An 18,319-nucleotide genomic window follows, 5' to 3' on the forward strand; every position below is an offset into this window, starting at 1 on the left:
TGTAAAAACAAAGAGAACTCTGCCAAAATTTCTGCACGCGGGAGTACGGTTGATTTTGGTGCTGCTCGCTTTCTTGGGCAGGAAGTCTGGCTGTGGCTGTGTCCATCTTTTCACTGGGCACAGGCCAGGCTACCTGCCCTCTGCCCAAGAACTTTTTTTTCTGTTATGGTCGTCGATATATGCGTCTATATTTTCGTCCATAACTGCGTCCATATCTGCGTCGCTATCAGCGTCTATAATTGCGTCCATATCTGCGTCTCTATCTACGTCTATAACTACGTCCATATCTGCGTCGCTATCAGCGTCTATAACTGCGTCCATATCTGCGTCGCAAATAAAGCCTTTCCACGCAGATAGCGACGCAAATAGCGACAGTTTCACAGGGACGCAGATATAGACGCAGTGCGTCGATATGTGTCCTTTGGTATGTTACAAAGCACAAAGGTGTCTATTTATGACAACTACTTTTTGTGGTCCAAAGAACTTCAACCCAAAAAACCAATGCCCACTCTCCAAACTCCATGCTCATACCTCTCTATCCACTTCTTCATGGGCATGTGGTGCATCATGCAAAAGAAACCTTTTATCTTCTCCTCCATCTTTTCTAATGTTCTCTTCTCCACGCCTTGCCCAACAATCATATCGAAAGTGAGGACATGCGTTTTTCAAGAATAGGTATCTTTATCTCAAATTAGCTCCATCTCTCTCTCTCTCTCTCTCTCTCTCTCATATCCTCTCTCGGGAACTATTTTTTGTACACTATTTACAAGCTTAGGATGAAGTCCCATGTGAATTGCATCATCCCCATGTATCTCAAAGAAACAACATGAGCCAAGGTACTAAGGCTTTGTACCATCGAAGGGTTTTTTATTTCACCAGATCAGCCATAAAAACCAGCACATCTAAATGATGAAATGACAAAAGACAACATTGGGTCATCAATCTGATAAGTTGCAATACTAATGGTCATTGATTACAATGTTAACTTGATTGTGTCAGGTGTTGTAGAATGGGCAACAAATATTTCCACCAGAAATTAGCATCTCCACAATACCAAAAGGCACGTCTAAAGCTCTCCATTTTCCACGTCCAATGCATCGACCATCTGCTATATTTTTTTTATATGTAAGAGGCATCCCAAGGAAAATGCACCCAGTACAGACCTCCATAAGAACAATTAATGTTTAAAAGGGCAAGATGATGCCCAATTGTTAGCAAGAATCTTGCACCACCAAGTTTCATCTCTTGTGAGGCTCCAAGTTTTGTTACATTTAACATATATATTGATTGAGGAAATATATGCATGTAATACTCTTTGGTGGTAGTTCTCAACCATAGACCCGGATACCTTGGCAATGTCCAATCCCCAAGTCTCTACTCTATTTTCACCACCAATGACACCTGCACGTTATGGACATTAGATCCTAGTGTGTACCAGGCAATTCTGCATGCCATGGAAAATTTGTAGAGTCTCCTAGCTTCAAAAAAGGGTAACAACAACCCTTAAGATTCCAAAAGTTGTTGAATATTTCTAATGTGTGTCAGACAATCCTATATTCCATGGACAATTTGTAGAGTCTCGTCTGCCCCCGAGAGTCTAAAAATTGTTGAATATTTATAATGCTTTCCTAAACATGAAAACTCCCTTTTTTTAATAGCAAAAGTAGGAGGTTTTTTAAAAACAAAACTCCAAAAGCCTGATTTAGCACCTAATGAGTGACCATTTGTACCTTTGCCTTCCATTCCATTGAAGCAATGCACTGACTCTTTTTCAGGCATTAATAAACAATTGAGCTACTAAAGAGGAAACTATAGATGGGGCATGAGTAAGATGGTCGTCCCATTCATGCATACCTCAACAACCATGCTAATAAAGCACATCATCTCTTATTAGTTTCCATATGCATTCTCACCCAAAGTAGTCACCATCCACAAAGGTTTTCAATAGGGTACATCTTCTAGCCATTTCATGAGTGTGCAATTGTAATATGCATGCCCCGTCCCCCTTCATCCCTAGGCATCGCCATCAAGTCCCAACCAACAAAGGTGCACACTTTACCTTTGATAGCCCAATAGAACTTCATAACAAGAGAGGTGAACTGTGTAAGATGACACTTTTTCCAATCCATAAGGAGAGAATAGTACATCATATAAGGGATAAGTATTGATTATGTTATCTTCAGTCTAACAAGAAATGATCATTCATCACAATGTCAGTATGCAAATTTGGTATGCAGTTTATTCATAACCCAAGATATCAATTGTTAGTTATACATATCAAACCCCCACATGACAGCCTAAATATCTGAATACATGCTCCTTTGGAAGCCTTTCCCCATGCCAATTCAGTCTATCAAAATGCTCTTACCCTCTCTTGTTGTCCTTTCTCCTTCTCTCTCTCTGCCTCCTCTGTCGTGTCTCTCTCTATCTCTCTCTCTCTCTCTCTCTCTCTCTCTCTCTCTCTCACACACACACACACACATACCCTCTCTTGTTGTCCCTCTCTCTCTCTCTCTCTCTCTCTCTCTCTCTCTCTCTCTCTCACACACACACACACACACACACACATACCCTCTCTTGTTGTCCCCCCCCCCCCCCTCTCTCTCTCTCTCTCTCTCTCTCTCTCTTGAAACAAACTAATTGAAATCGTTACTCATACTAATTAAACCAATTGATGCGTGAAGAATGAAACTTTTGTTCAAAACTCCATGAAAAATGTCAAAACTTTCCATATATGCTCGCAAAAGAAATTTGTGTACATTCTTGCTTGACTTCATACATAAGAGTTGCTTCAAAAGCTAATAGCCTGATCAAGAATGTAATATTCTTTTACTAAATCATCAAACCTATCATAGGAGGAAACCTCGAGTGGGAAGGCGTGTGGAAAGGTAGGATTTTCCTGAGGACTCTCAACTGCGCCCTCGACTTGATCCCTATGTAGAAATTTCAAGGTTTTTATGCCGAGCACATCATTATGCAATTCAACGTTTGAGATGGCTATCTTTCTTGTTGTCAATGATTTGAGAGATGGATTATAAAAGAATGCACATGGGTTTGAACCAAGGGCAAAGAAAAACAATGATTGATATGGAGCAAAAGCTCCGATAGGAACCCATGGGATCCACTTCTTAGTGTGCTCCTGGAAGTACATAATGTGTGCTCTGGCATGTGACAAAGCACAACGGTGTCCGTTTATGACAGCTACTTTCGGTAGGGTAAAGGGGCCAATATTGGGTCACCTAAGGTGAACAAGGGGTTGCAAGGTCAAAAATTGCTCATTTCTGGCATTTAAGGTAGTCATTAGGAGCGCTAGGTCTTTCTGCACATGAGGAACTTAAGGGACATTGGTTTCAGTTAAGGGGGGTGGGTCAAATAGGTAAAACAAGAACCACTTTGTAAAAAAAATGGGGGTTAAAAGCGGTACCATCATCCCCCTTGCACGTGTCCACTTTTCTTCGGGTTAGGTGATGGTAACTGCTCAAATTAAAGATGAGCAGTTACGAGTCATGCGCCACCAAACGTCCTCAAGTGAGCTAGAGTCAGCCAGTAAAAAGTGAGCACTTGGAGCTCCATTTCCCTTACTTCTGTGTCGACTCGCCTGCACCAATGGTGCTGCTCCTTCGCTTCAGCTAACTTTCCCCTCTACCTATTTAGCTCACCCACCACCTAACCTACTAATGGGAGTCCTCTTTCATCCCCCCTCCTCGTCACTTCTTTGCCAGGACTTGGTGCTCGATTCGTGGCCTCCCTCCTTCATTAACACCCGATGGGCCACTCCATGCAACAGCTTTCGGGCTCTGCGCGATGGTAGTCTAACTGGGGGGCGCAACGACTTCCCATCTCAGGCCAGCCACTCCATACAACAGCGTATGGGAACCACTTCAGGCCTCCGTGAAATGGCAACCCATCTGGTTGGCGCAACAATAGCCCATCTCGGTAGTGCAATAGCTGGTTGGTGCAGCAGCTCGGTAGTGCAATAGCTTCAGGTGCCCTGATTTCAGATGAAGCAATTTCCATCCGTCACCTGAGAGTGGTGTGCAGTCGGCACCTCCGGCCTTTTCCCTATGGATTCTCATAATCCCTCAGCCGTTTACTTCTATGAATGCGAAGGTCTGAGGAGCTAGACTGGTGAGTGCCTACATGCTTGTTGTGCATATCAGTGTTGCGGATTTGTTTCCATAGCTTGGCCTAAGCTGTTGTGTTGCTAACATTGCCTATATTAATTTTTGCTTGCAGGCAATTTTGTCAGGTCGTGAAGAGTGGGTGGATGTTGGTTTCCATTCGCAGGTGAGCTTTACAAGCTCACTCAGCAATCTTCTTGCTAAAAAGTTTGATTCGTCCTATAGTTTTATCTAGTAATGGGAGTAAGGTGAGCTTTACAAACCTCACTCATCAATCATCTTAATGCTATGTCTGATTGTCCGTTTGTCATGGCTAATAATGGCTATGGAAACCCTTGAATGGACTGGTAAACTACATCTTAGGTCGGTTCTTTTGATTTTTTTCCGCTTGTGTTTCGGTTTGCATAAGGAAGGGAGGTGGTCGATTGTGAGAAGTAATATATGACTACATACAAAAAAGGGGTGAGGTATTGAAACTGTCTGTGACCTTTTTTATTAGACATAGGTTCATTTCTCACTTGTGAATCGTTCACCATATTTCTTCAGAGCTAGAAATGAAAAATTGTAAAACATATAAAGGAAGGAACATTATGAGAATGCAGAGCTGCTCATATGTGAAGTCAGTCAGATATCTCCTAGCTTCAAAGCTTGGAATGAAAAAGTTCTATCTCTGAATAGATCAACATATCTCTTCAAAGCTGAAATTGAAAAATTGTAGAACATATAAAGAAAAGAATATATAAAGAAAAGTCATTTTACAGCTGTGAATAGTTAACCACATCCAAGCATTAGAGCTTGGAACGAAAATGCAGACGTAAGATCAAAGCTTTTGTATGTCATTTTGCATCTATTGAAAGTCATTTATTGTTACGAATAACTGTTAGTTAGAAAGTCTACCAAGACCAAGATGAGTTTTTCCAATTGGTATACTAAAACTTGACTGATTAAAGTTGACAATAGATTCTCTAAGTAATGGTAGTTCACAAGTGTGCTCCAAAGATTTCGTGATCGTCACAGACATAGTAAACCTGTTAGGCTATCAAGTAAGATGAAAGTTGGAGATCATACTTTGTGTAACTGTATTGGGCAAAACTTAAATATCGATACATTGGATACAATAGAGATGAACTTTCACCATCTGCGTGATAATATTAAAGCTATGGAGCTCTTTGAAGCTCTGAACTATTTCAAAATCACCTCAAAAATGTTATCGGAGAACTGAAATGAATCATGCTCCAAGGCCTTTCTTTGCCTTGGCTAAGCTCAAAAATGGTTAGGTTTGGCTAGGTTCAGTACTACATAATATATATCAAATCCCATTGTCGCATAAGATAAAAAAAAGAGTATTAACTTACTCAGTGTCAAGGTAGTGTGTTGTGATTGCGTAATAGCCGTATCTTTGCCAACCTCTGTTGTCTTGCATACGCATGGTATGGTTGGTCTATATGTAGTGGCCACAAGAAAAGGCCTTGGGGGGAGCCACCTTCCCAGAGTAGTGATTGCAACCTAGCCTCAGAAGCTTGTTGTTGTGCTTCCCAATTTTTTCTGGACTCCTTTGCTTGTTGTGCATCCAATCTGCGCTTTCTCGCAGCCTCCTTTTCTGCTATTACCTACACTTTTCTTCTATCTTTCACCTCTTTCTTGTCTGCCTTTTCCTTGGCTATTTCTTTCTTCTTTGCACTCAAATCTTGCATACCATCCATGTACTGAGTTGAGGTTAAGATAAGGCTATTTGTGTAGTCCACAAAAGGTTTTCTGTTCACTTGCCTTATGAATACCTCTGTTGTTGGGACCCACAAAAGATCAATAATGCGTTGCTGTTCATTTTCTTGGTGTGATTGATTAGATGTATTTGGGTTTGTATTTTCATTAGCAAGTGTTTGTCATAGGCTCTGGCGCTCGGTCCTTTCTCGGGAGGGTGTGCGTTGCATTTGATTGGTTAGCCTGTTGCTAGCATTCTCATCTGCAAATGTTTGTTGTTGCATCTGATGTGAATAAAGGCTACCCCTTGAATTTGATGTGTCAATCATGGTTTGAGGTCCCATTGTTTGACTGCTTTGGAAATGAAGGTTATGATTCTCGATGTCAGTATCTTGAGCTAGAAACACACCTGCTTCCATCACTTCCTCAAAAGTTGAGTTGATATTGACCCCTAGAAGTTGACTAAAGCTGATGCCTTGCTCTATGTCTTCATTAGTCTCCCTTGGCTGAGTGGCCAAGATGTTCAGAGCTTGAATTGCTTCGTCTTCTATTGTTACATGCATTGGTGTACATGCCACTTGGGATAAGTCTTCTTCGATAGGGGTATTTGTATCGTCTGTTTGCAATTCAAATATAGTGTCTTCTACCAGGTTTATATGGTTGCATGGCATTTCCTCAAACTAAACTACCGTTGCATCCAATGGCCATATCCCTGTCGCTCGGAATCCTGATTTAATATTTGTCTTTGTGAAGGAAGATTCTATTGCTTTAGCAACAATCGATGCTAGTTCACTTTTTGTAGCTTGTCTTGCTGCTGTCCGTTGTTGCCAAATATCCCTCTCTCTACGAAAATTCACTTTCAAAGACTTAAAGACACTAACATCTAGAGGTTGCAACTTGTGTGAAGTATGAGCTGGTAATGTAATGATGTCTATACTTGCTTGATGAGCTTTGGTCACCACTTCTAAAGAAACATGGCTACCATGGCCATCTAAAATTAGAAGATGCCTGTACTCTTTGCCAACTTTCTGGGTTATGCAAGCATCAAAATGCTCTAACCAAGCCTTAAAAAGTTCCCCTGTCATCCATGCTTTCTTTTGCATTGCCATTGCGGCGTCAGGTTCACAATGTTCTATGTAGTTGTTACCTATGCGACTTCCTTTGAAAATGTAGAACGAGGGTATAGTTTGGCCTGCTGCATTTACACAACATAATACAGTCATCCACTCACGTGAATCAGAAGTTATCCCATAAACTGCTTTTGTGCCTTTTTTTGCAAGCACCTTCATGCCTTTGTCTCTAGAGCCCTGAAAACCTGTCTCATCTGCATTCCATATGTTTGTAGGTGGATATTTATGTTTCTCATAAAGTTTGTGAAGATTATCATGCAGGGTCTTTACAATCTCTGGTCGAAATTTGTTAGCTCGTGACTGCTCCAAGCCCTCTGAAACTCTAAACACAATTTTGGGATGTCACCTGCGAAAACCTTCCCACCAGCTCTTTCCAGGAATACCATTTGTGAATAATGTGTGTCTGGTCTGACAAACTTCAGCCCATTTTAGTCTAATGTCCAACAAGGAGACTCCATGCCCTGATTCACACTTCAAATATATCCATTTTACAAGTGCTGCTTCTTCTTCAGTCGTCAATTGTGTAGCTGGTCCTTTCTTCTTCTTATGAGTCCTGCCTTCCTCCCAGTTTGTGATTGCTGACCTGCTAATTCCGAAATGTAAAGCGCACTTGCACAAAGAAAGACCATTCTCTCTAGCGTGAAGAGCTTTTTCCATGTCTTGATCCGTCCATGTCAGAACTGTTTTCTTAGTTTTCCTTGGCTGTTGTGATAACTCTTTGCTGGTTGATGGCAGTTCGTTTAAGGGACTCACAGTTTCTTGAGGTTGCATTGGTTTTGGGAAGCTTGGTTTGGCCTGTTGGAGGAGAGGTGGATGTTTCCTTATGGTTGTTTTCCGCTTGCTTTGAGGCCTTGATGTGGAGGTAAGGGCTTTGTTGCTGCTCCTGTCTTTTGTTGTTGAAGTTGGTGTGCTATTCCCATTACCCCTTGCTGGTCTAAATCGAATGCTTTTTTTTCATTTAATCCCTTGGTTGCCCAATGATGTTGGAGTTCTGTAACTCTGTTTTGACTTTGTAGATTGTTGTTTACCACCCTTTGTGACTTGATTCCTCGCTGTCATTCTGAATGTGATCAACCATGGGTCGTAAGAAATATCACATCAGCTATATGTGAATTTATTAAGTACATTTATTCAAAAAATGTTAAAAGGAAGTTTAGAGTGTATAACCTGAGTAGATGAGCAATTCAATTCAGTTCAAGGTATCTTCCAAAAGATTGGCATATTCTCTTACTGAAAATTTCCGCTTGGGTGGATGACTAGAAGAACTTTTCTCAACATCTGATGGCTCCTTTGATTGTTGTGTCAAAACAGAAGGGTTTTTTGGTGAAACAAAAGGGGGAGCTTTTCGAGGAAGTTTGCACATAAAGATAGGCAAAACATGTACTCTTCCATAACAGCAAACCCGTCCTCCGTTTTTATGTAAAAGGAGAGAGGTGCAAAGAAGGCCTTCAAGCTGTGGATGTCTCTCAAGTAAACATGCTTTGCACTCGTATGGGGCAAGCGAACTCATCTTCACTTGGTTGCATCTTGCGCGAATCTGCACTTCTGCATCTTCCTGGTCTTTTTAGTTGTTTGCTGGTTGTTGAGAATAGATAGTTGACTCGAAACTGATGTGGCTGATTCTGTCAACAGCTTCGAGATATGAGGTTTGTATGCAGAGTTGCCTTGGTTGTTGCAAGGGCAAATGTGTGCTTTTGTCTGCTGCCTTGCAAGGAATTTTTCTGCTTACTTTGTAGGTTTGTTTGGAGAGCTGCCTTGGTTGTTGCAAGAGCAGATGTGTGCTTTTGTCTACTGCCTTGCAAGGGATTGTGTAAAGAAGTATCCACCCATGACTGTGTGATGCGCTTGAAGGGATTTTATGTGCACTCTTGGAACTGTGAAGTGTATAAATGTGACAAATGCTGCAGAATGGTGAAATGTATCTCTGGATAAACTATTTTGTATGCTTCGTTTCTAATTGCTCAAGACAATTGCTGAGAATGGTGTGTTGTGCAGGTATCGATGACTGTGTGACGGGATTGGTTTGTAAAGGTGGCGAAAGTGAAGGGAGTAAGCCGCATGATGGTCATGCATTCAATGCAGGACGTGCGCCAGTCGGGAAAGTTCCCAAAGCGTGATGGAAATCTGATACGGGCCATTAATGGCCCACTCCTCTCTATTGGGAATGTATTTAGCCACGTAATAAAATTGGTTTTTTAAGGGTCCTGTAACTGTATTGTGTTCAACTACTCTTGTCCCCAAAAAGTGTCCCATTTTTGGACCCCGGCCTTTAACTGGCCCCTTTACCCTATCCCAAGCCTCTGCTGAAAATTCACAAGTACCGTCAAGGCCGAACCACGTCCCCATGAGATAAAGTTTGCCATTCCAAGCAACCATATCCGAACACAACCAGCAGAGGATTAGGTCTATATTATTGGTACTACGTTCCACCAACTTTCGTAAAGCTGCACCAAAGTTCAACCTGCTCACATGTCCAGTTCTGATCAGGTCTAGCACATACAAGAGTCCGTCAAGCATGACTGGTGCATAGGGAAATTCTGGACAATTACGAACATGACAACGATACCACCTATTGGTGTCGAGATTGAACAATAGCAATAGCATATTGATACATGTGTCGTTTCCATTGGGTCGAGGCGGAGATCCCCACCTATATAAGGGTGAATGGAGCACCAAGATGTTGGTGCCATCTGTTACTACCAGAACGGGGCAGCCCGCAGAAGTCAGAATTATGGGAGGGATCCGGGGGACTAGGGGGAGGTGTGCGCCGGAAAGAAGGTCCAGCAGGGAAAACTTCATAGCCGACGTAGTCGAGTTAGACTCTTTGGCGCAGAGAAGGAAGAAAGTTTGGGAGATTCCCAGTGAAGCTCTGACAGACATGAGATCTGGAGATGGCTGCAGGGCTCGGCGCCAGGATCGGCTCACGGCCCGGAGCGACGCCATCTTCCCCAAGGGCAGCCTCGCAAGGATGTAGAGTGCCAGGTCGTAGGGCAAGCTAGGTATCACCGGCTGCTGTTCTTGATGATCATCAGCCATGGAGCCTCTGCTTCGTCGCGTCCACATTTGATCATCAGCCATGGCGCCTCTGCTTCTTCGCGTCCGCATTTGCGTGTTACCTTTGCCGCGTTTGCGCAAAAGCATTATTATTAGGCTGCTTTCAGACTGCCGAGAGCCACGCGCCTGGGCAGTGGGCAGCTGCTTTTGCACATTCAAAAAGCAATGAATATTGGGTAGTGATGGACAGGTTTATTTCATTTCAAATTATTGTTTATTTTAAGGTCAAATAGCTGGCTTAAAGACGAAGCATAAAGATAAAAATTAGGTTTTTCTAATGGCTTCATAAAAATATATTCACTATCTAAAATGGTGCAAAGACACTCTAGAGATAGAAATCCTGAAGGGAACATAAAGGATTAGAAAAACACAAATACATCAAGGGAAAATTACCAAAGTACCTCTGTAATTTGTGGAAATTCCTAATATATCCCTCAAGTTTCAAAAATTCCCAAAATACTCCAAATATTTTGTCATAAATTCCCAAAATGCTCTTCAAATTTTTTGAAATTCCCAAAATACACCTGGTTGGGAGATTAAATCTCTCCAAAGGTGATTTTTTTTTCTTTTTTGTAGCTTTTCACAAGAAGACTGCTTTGTTTATCAATACAAGATACTAAAACGAGATTTGAGTTGGTTATGCTCTGGAGATGAATTGCTTCATTATTTTTAGACAAGATTGCCTTTTTTCTTTAAAAGATAATTTGTGTCAAATTACATGCTACGCACTCCAAAACAGATTTCAATTGTTAAAAAGGGATGAAGATTAAAAAATCTTGAACAAATCAATTAAAATATGTACAAGGATATTTTGAGAATTTACAAGGTTCTGAACAAAGATGCCCCATCACAAACAGCCAAGAATCATGCGGACTACTTAAAGAGTATCTTCAATCAAGTTGAGAAACATATTCACACTTGTATTTACTTTATGCATTCAAAGGTAGGTGATATGCACATGTCTACTCATTTGTGCTAGATTAGTACTTGAGTGGACATGTATGGATTGTGCTAAATGCATACTATCCACAATTGTAAGATCTTAAACTACAAGATTTCTTTTTTTCTTTTTCTTTTTTCAAAACTCCCAACATGCGAGTGAAATCTATACTAATAGATAATGGGGGAGGGAATTCCGGCTCCCCCCCCCCCCCCCCCCCCCCAAACACGTGGCAGTAGGAGAATTGTTCGGTTGTGTGCCCTGCAACGGCGAGGCAGGACATTGTTGTGTGTGTGTGTGTGTGTGTGTGTGTGTGTGTGTGTGTGTGTGAGAGAGAGAGAGAGAGAGAGAGAGAGAGAGAACGTGATTGTGTACTGTGCGCCCAGTTCAGCGTCACAGGCCCATGATCGCTCATTTGAGGTGACTAATTAAGGTCTTTCAAAGCCTCTCTCTCTCTCTCTCTCTCTCTCTCTCTCTCTCTCTCTCTCTCAGCACTAGCAAGGCGGCAAGCAGAGTTAGACAGCAGTCTCAGCATCATAGGCGGAGGAGGCACCAATAGCAGTCACCTGCTCTGGCGAAGGTCCTGCTTCCACGCATGTTGAGTGTGTGTGTGTGTGTGTGTGTGTGTGTGTGTGTGAGAGAGAGAGAGAGAGAGAGAGAGAGAGAGAGAAAGAGAGAGAGAGTTTTGCTTGCAGGTGTCTATGTTTCTCTGAGCCAATCAAAAACGTGAGAGAGAGAGAGAGAAGGAGCTCTCGGAAAATTGCTTGCAGCGTGCCTTCTATCAGAGAGAGAGAGAGAGAGAGAGAGAGAGAGAGATGCCTCACTCTACTATGAAATGAAATGTTTGATTAAACGTCTTCAAAAAGCCAAAATGGCTTATAGGACCAAATTGATACAATCATAGTGGATCTAATACAATGTCCGGTACCAAAAAAATAAAGTGAAAAACTATCATCATCAACATCAATGTCTAAGGATGTTCGGCATCGTGCATTGTCCAAGAAAGTATTGCATCGGTCGTTGAAGAGCATATTGGACGCTCGGGGGGTTCACTATGTGTAAAACTACCATATCACGTGTGTTCAAGACATGTTTGTAAAACCCCTTATCTGTGAGTTTTTTAAAGAATATAATGTACTCGTTTCTTTTAAAATCTGTAAGTTTTTTTCAAATGCAAAAAAATAATGCCCTTCTGTATAGATATTTCTGTAAGTTTGAAGAACTTTAAATACCCTTCTGCTGAACTCACGTGATAGGTTACATCTTTATTAGGTGACCTCCCCGGGATTGGACGTCTCCCATGTTATGCTAGAATCTATCTATCTATACTAATAGATAATGGAGGAAGGGATTCCGGCTCCCTTCCTCGGACACGTGGCGGAATGTCCTTGATCCGACCAATGTGTTATGTAGAATCCCAGCGGCCCAAGGATATATATATGTACACAGAGAGAGAGAGAGAGAGAGAGAGAGAGAGAGAGAGACTCCTAGCCTGCCAGCTTCGCACAATCCTATAGGGTACGACGTTAGAACTCTCTTCTTCTTCTGCTGGGGTGTCCCTTTCTCTCCCGGTTTCGGGTTGCGGGTATTCCAACCTGCGCAGTGTGGCAGCCACTTCTGGTGCTTCCGCCTGCATCAATATGCTCGCCAAGCACCTTATACTCGCCGAGTCGCCATCTTCATCAATGCCGGCCTGCGACCACCTCCCAGTTCCCACCTCCTCATGGCCTGCGTACCTCCTGCGGTGCTCACGGGACTGAAATCACCATTCATAGTGCCCACTGCCCATTTCCACCCCCCAACTTGCATCCCAAGTCCCCAAAAACATGGCCGCACGGTTCAGCCTTGGACTCAATATTGCGCACGAGCTGGGATGCAAGAGAGCATGACAGCGTGAGGCAAAGCCAACCACAATCAGATGCAGGGAGTCACCTCAGATGCCTCCGATGCCCTGTTGGGGAAAAATCATTATTCCAAACATACAAAATTCCTTTCCTTGAATTTGCTAAGAGGAAATTGTAGAAAACTAGGTTACTTTTTCAGGTTTTTACACTATTTTTCTCTATTTTGGGGGGGAATTTGTCCTTTTGCCCTTGCCCTCAACCGGTATTTTGGAAATTGAAAATGGCACAATATTAAGCTGAGACACATTTTTCCCGAACACTACTTCATGCCGCAACACTAGATTCAACGTCCACTGCCAAAGGCACCACCTAGTGTCCTATCCAACACGAGCGTTATCGTCGAGGCATTAATGAACAATTGGCCATTGGGGGCGTCAAGCAGGTTTGATTAATACAAAGCAGCGCTACAAATGCAACAATATCCGCTACACAAACAAATATGGACAGAGCAACGATATTTGCTACACAATGATTTCGTGATCATAGAGCAATGCCGAGAAAGAAGCAATATTCGCTACACAAGCAAACATGGAAGGGAAGAGAATAAGTCTTTCCTTTGTAAGGTCACTTAAAGATTGATCGTTGGGATCCGGCCATGACAATGGTGCGAGAGAGAGAGAGAGAGAGAGAGAGAGAGAGAGAGAGAGTGAGTGAGTGAGTGTGTGTGTGTGTGTGTGTTGTGTGTCCTCTGTGATCTAGCCATGACAGTGGCCACTGATGCTTAAGAGAGAGCGACAGGCTAAGCTTGAGAGAGAGAGAGAGAGAGAGGTTAAGCGTGGGAATTTGGGAAGCCACAGTGGGGGGGGGGGGGGGGGGGGGGGGGGAGAGAGAGAGAGAGAGAGAGAGAGAGAGAGAGAGAGAGAGAGAGAGAGAGAGAGAGGGAGGTTCTGCTGTCGAGATCAAAGAAAAGTATTGCAGGTGGCCATCTCCTCTTCCGATCAGAGATCAAATCAGTACGGCATGACGTTTTTGAGGAATAGAGCCTTCAAAACTTCCAATCGAGAGCAGTGCGTGCACACTACAGGGAAGAGGCTGGGTGGATCTCGGTAAGCCGGTGACTTTGTGCCAGCACTCCAACTGTCCTCAACTCTCCAAGTTCCAAGGGCGGACTTGCTTGGCGAACATTGTCTCTAAGTCAATACGTGCCTGCTCTATCTCTCCCTTGAAAGTTGAAGCACAGCCTACAGGACATGAGGGGCGCTATTTTAGGGTGGAATATCTATACTGTTATAAAAGGGGGAGAGATTGCGGCTCCCTCCCCGGACACGTGTCATTTGCCTCCTCGCTCCAACCAATTCCGGCAGTGTGCCCTGCACTCAACGCGCTCAGTGAGAGAAAAAAAGGCCTGCACGTAGAGAGAGAGAGAGAGAGAGAGAGAGAGAGAGAGAGAGAGAGAGAGAGAGAGAGAGAGAGAGAGAGAGAGAGAGAGAGAGAGAGAGAGAGAGAGCTTGGGAGATCGTTGCCATGTGTCGATAGCTGTGAGCCGAAGGCTACAGACAAAGAGAAGGGGTCGTTGGGTGCCCACCAAAATTTATAGCAACACCAATGTTTTCAAGTTTTGTGAGGACCCACACCAATGCCGTTGGGAGAATCAAAGCCCACAAGAATTTAGAGTAGTGCCACAGCCATGCCAGTGCCATTGGGAGAATTTTAATTCGACCTTAAACTGAGAAGATGGCCTCTAAAGATAAGGTTGACACCACTATTCCCCTCTTATTATCCACTATTCCCTTGGTATCCGATCCTCTCTCCACCTATATAGCCATAGCCTGAAAGCATTGTGCTTCCTTCCACACGGCCTTGCTACATACAGTTGGTTTTTGGGTACTTTTCCCTCCCAGACTGCCACAGATTCTGCTACTCCATCCCCATTATCTATTGTGCTACTAACAGATACTTTTGCAACACGGTTGTGACGAGTTGAAGCCATTCTTAACAAGCAAGGGTAAGTTGGTACGGTGGTAAGCATGTGATCAAAGCAAGGTGGGGACAGGGTGGTAGCTATGGTGAGCTGCAAATGCGGTAGGTACAGAAAGTGACAAATCTAGAGCATATGAGTAGGCGGATGTTTTCTCAACTAGCAAAGGGCACGGGCACAGAGCAAAACTCAGGCAAGGAGAGCGTGGAGGCAATATAGGTGCGTTTGAGAGAGTGGGCAAGAGATGCTATGATAGTCGGACAACACTAGAGCTTAAGGGTAAGAGAGGCCGTGCTGCCGTCGAAGGCGGTGCCGTTTTACTTTTTATATTAATGAAACACCAAAACAATACATAAACCAATCCTGCTCACAACCGAGCAAAGGTGCCAGGATCACCAAACCCAACAACCATACAACATCAGACTAAAGAAGAGCCCAAGTACATCGGCTATAGAAGGGGAGCCACCCCGAGCAACAACTCGACCATGGCTGAATAAGGTGCCACCCTCAAAAAAGGAAAACATAATACTAGATCAGAAGCTACATGAAGCTACAAGAGTTCTAATGTTGAATCACATGTATGGCACGATCTAAATCTCAGTGCCTTGCCTTTTCTCTCCTATCTTGTGAGCAAGTGATCTTGTGGGAGTTTCGCAAAATAGTGCAAAGAGAACTATTGTTTTTGTACACGCAATGCATCGCAGACCCTTCCTGAAGAGGAATGCTCTCTTGCATTGCAAACTCTTAGCCGCGAGAAGTCCCTTGGGTGGGATGGCCTGACCACAGAATTCTTCAGGGAGTTTTGGGAGGACCTCAAGGTCCCAATCAGGTATATGGCTAACCAAGCTTTTGTCAACGGGTCGTTGGATCCCACTGTTAAAAGAGACCTTATCAAGCATATCCCAAAATAGGTTTGTTGCTCACATCTTAAGCATTGGTGACCCATAACTATGATGTTTGTAGCATATAAAATCATCGCCAAGGCAATCGCTCTTAGAATTGGCCCACTCCTGGACCGAGTCTTCTCTCCTCATCAGCGCAGGGTTATCAAAGGAGAAGAATATATGACAATATCTCGATGGCAATCGTGGGCATTGAGTACACAGCCTTCATGAAGCAGGAGTGCATTTTGCTTCAGCTAGACCTGTACAAGGCTTATGATAGGAGTATTGGTCCTTTATTAAAGATGTCATGAAAGCACTGGGCTTTAGGCCTCACCATTGCCGACTTATACACACTCTAGGGGCAAGCAGCCAATCTGAGCTCTTATTCAATGATAGAATTGTAATCTCCTTTAAAGCCAAAAGTTCTATCAAGCAAGGTTGCCCCCGGCCCCTCTTCTATTTGCTATTAGGTCGCATCCTCTAATTACGATGCTCAAAGTTGTTGCTGAGCGAGGGGAAATTCAAGGTTTAACTTTGCCCGGTAATGACCAGCTTCTAGCCAAGATGTTTGTAGATGACTCCCTCCTCTTTTTGAAAGCCTACCCACAGGTCCTCTGGAAGGCCCTTGAGATTGTGGAGGTATTTTCTTTGGCTTGAGGATCAACGTGTAGTATTGAGAAGTCTAGATTGATCTCACTAATGGAAAACGATACATTTGATCCATCGGGTTGGTCAGCGGAGACTGTATCTAAAGGAAGGAAATTTCGGCATATGGGCACCACCTTGGCGGTGGTCGTCACTCACAAGCAAAGGTTTGAGTGGGTCCTAGAGAAGATTTTAAAAAAATGAGAAGATGGGAGTTTGTGTTGCTTCCCTATATTGCCTTCACCAGCCTGCTCCTCAAAATAGGCAAATATAACTGGAAGGAGTTTTTGAAACCTATTGGAAGATTCTTGTGGAGGAATAGCACTAAAGTCCTATCGCCATGGCAATGGGCAAAGTGGAAAGGTGTCGCTCGACCATTGGTCCATGGTGGCCTTAGGATTCTCAACCATTCGGTTCATGTTGAGGCCCTTTGTGCCAAATTTGTGGTCTCAATTGCAAAACAAGACCAGTTATGGGCTGTCATGACCAAGGATATGGTAGACAAGGCAAAACTTTGCTCTGATGGTGGTCAATGGAAAGAGCTTGAGGTACACGACAAACTATTAGCTTCGACGTGGTCTAGTCTGAGTTTGGGTGGCATCACAAGAGAGCTTGTGCAAAAGTGAAATAGAGCATCAAGGGTATGGAGTGGAGCGAATTAACCAGAAACTTCCAAAACTCCATCCTATCATAACGGGTCCCCTTGGCTATCTAAAATTGTTAGTGTAATCATGAACCCTTATTGGAGAGAAACTACAAAAAGGATCAACAGTAAAGGACTCCAGTGGTGGCTGAGCCACTTCTTGAATAGAAATGGCAAATGATAGAAATTTGTTGACCAGGTGGCAGCCCAGTTTCAACTCAATGACACTGAGAAGCTGCTTGTTAACAGAGTAGTAGAAGGCGTGACTAGTATTGTGATGCCAATCAATGAATTTACTTTTGAGTGGAAAGCTTGGAAATAGAATTTCAATAGCGATTTATTTAAAACTCATACCAAGGGCATTACCAAGTGTTAATACACTAGGCGGATTGATTCGCCCCATTAAACAAGCAGTGGAAGAAGCAATGGACGGAGGCTAGATGGGTGGAGGTCTCGAAGAACATCTGAAATCCAGAGTGGCCTAGTTTTATGAAGATATTTATGTGGAAGGTTCTTTGGGGGCCCTTGCCGACATGCGTCAAGATACAAGCACACGGAATCGGGTCCGACAGATGTTCGAACATGTTCATAGGCAATGCCCGGCTATTAGAGGCCTAGCAGGAAAAGTGTGCAAATGGATACAAATAATATAAAAGATAAGGTTTTTCAAAAAGGATTTGTGCCTCAGTGGGAAAGAGTTTCGAAGTTTTGCACTGCTTATCTATACTCACATTGTCAGATATTGTTTCTTCAATAGTATTTGGAAGGCTAGAAATTGCGGCGTATTCCATAGCAACCTCTCTCTAGCTAGCTTCTCCGAGAAATACAAGAAAGTAAGGTGATAATATGTGTGGTAAGTAAAATATCTTCAAAGATTGTACAGATGAAAGCTCCCCCTTGGAATGCTAATGGTTTCTTCTCACGGTAGACATTGGCCATTTGTATGGGTATGTATACTCGTTACTTCATCCAACCTTTCGCTGTAATATGACTTTGGTGAAAGGCTAGACAAACATTGGGTGACATGTGTTCGGTGATTCATTAATTTATGCTTTATGGTGGCATGTGTACTGCATTCTTAGAAATTGATCTACAGCTAACTTAGGCTTGTTTGACAATTAGAGAACTTTTTAGGGTGATAATTTGGCATAAGAGAATTGTCATTTGCGCACATGGTGATTGCCATTTTGCACCTTACATTTTTTTTGTTTATTTGAACCGCAGCTTTGGAGAGAGAATCTGAATCTACTATCTAAAAGCTTCCTCATCTACTCCAACCACTTTCATTACGTAGACCATCTCGATTTCTTACCTTGATCCTCAACATCCAAGGGGCAACTTTTACGCAAAATTAAAAGGTATTCCTTTTGAGTTTTGAG

The 18,319-nt window shown here is 43.1% G+C and overlaps 1 protein-coding gene across 1 annotated transcript; it reads right to left on the reverse strand.

The window, feature by feature from the left end:
- Positions 1-6,502: 6,502 nt before the first annotated feature.
- On the reverse strand, positions 6,503-7,111 carry LOC147427623 (MFS-type transporter clz9-like). The gene has a single exon (XM_086496740.1). It carries the CDS (start codon positions 7,109-7,111, stop codon positions 6,503-6,505), a length of 609 nt encoding a protein of 202 aa, XP_086352866.1.
- Positions 7,112-18,319: the final 11,208 nt, after the last annotated feature.

Source organism: Adiantum capillus-veneris, chromosome 23, assembly GCF_014529385.1.
Source record: "Adiantum capillus-veneris isolate H3 chromosome 23, ASM1452938v2, whole genome shotgun sequence".
Lineage (NCBI taxonomy): Eukaryota > Viridiplantae > Streptophyta > Polypodiopsida > Polypodiales > Pteridaceae > Adiantum > Adiantum capillus-veneris.

Excerpts from the sequence above, each read along its gene's own strand:
- LOC147427623 (XM_086496740.1), bottom strand. The coding sequence starts at position 7,111 with ATGAAGGTGCTTGCAAAAAAAGGCACAAAAGCAGTTTATGGGATAACT.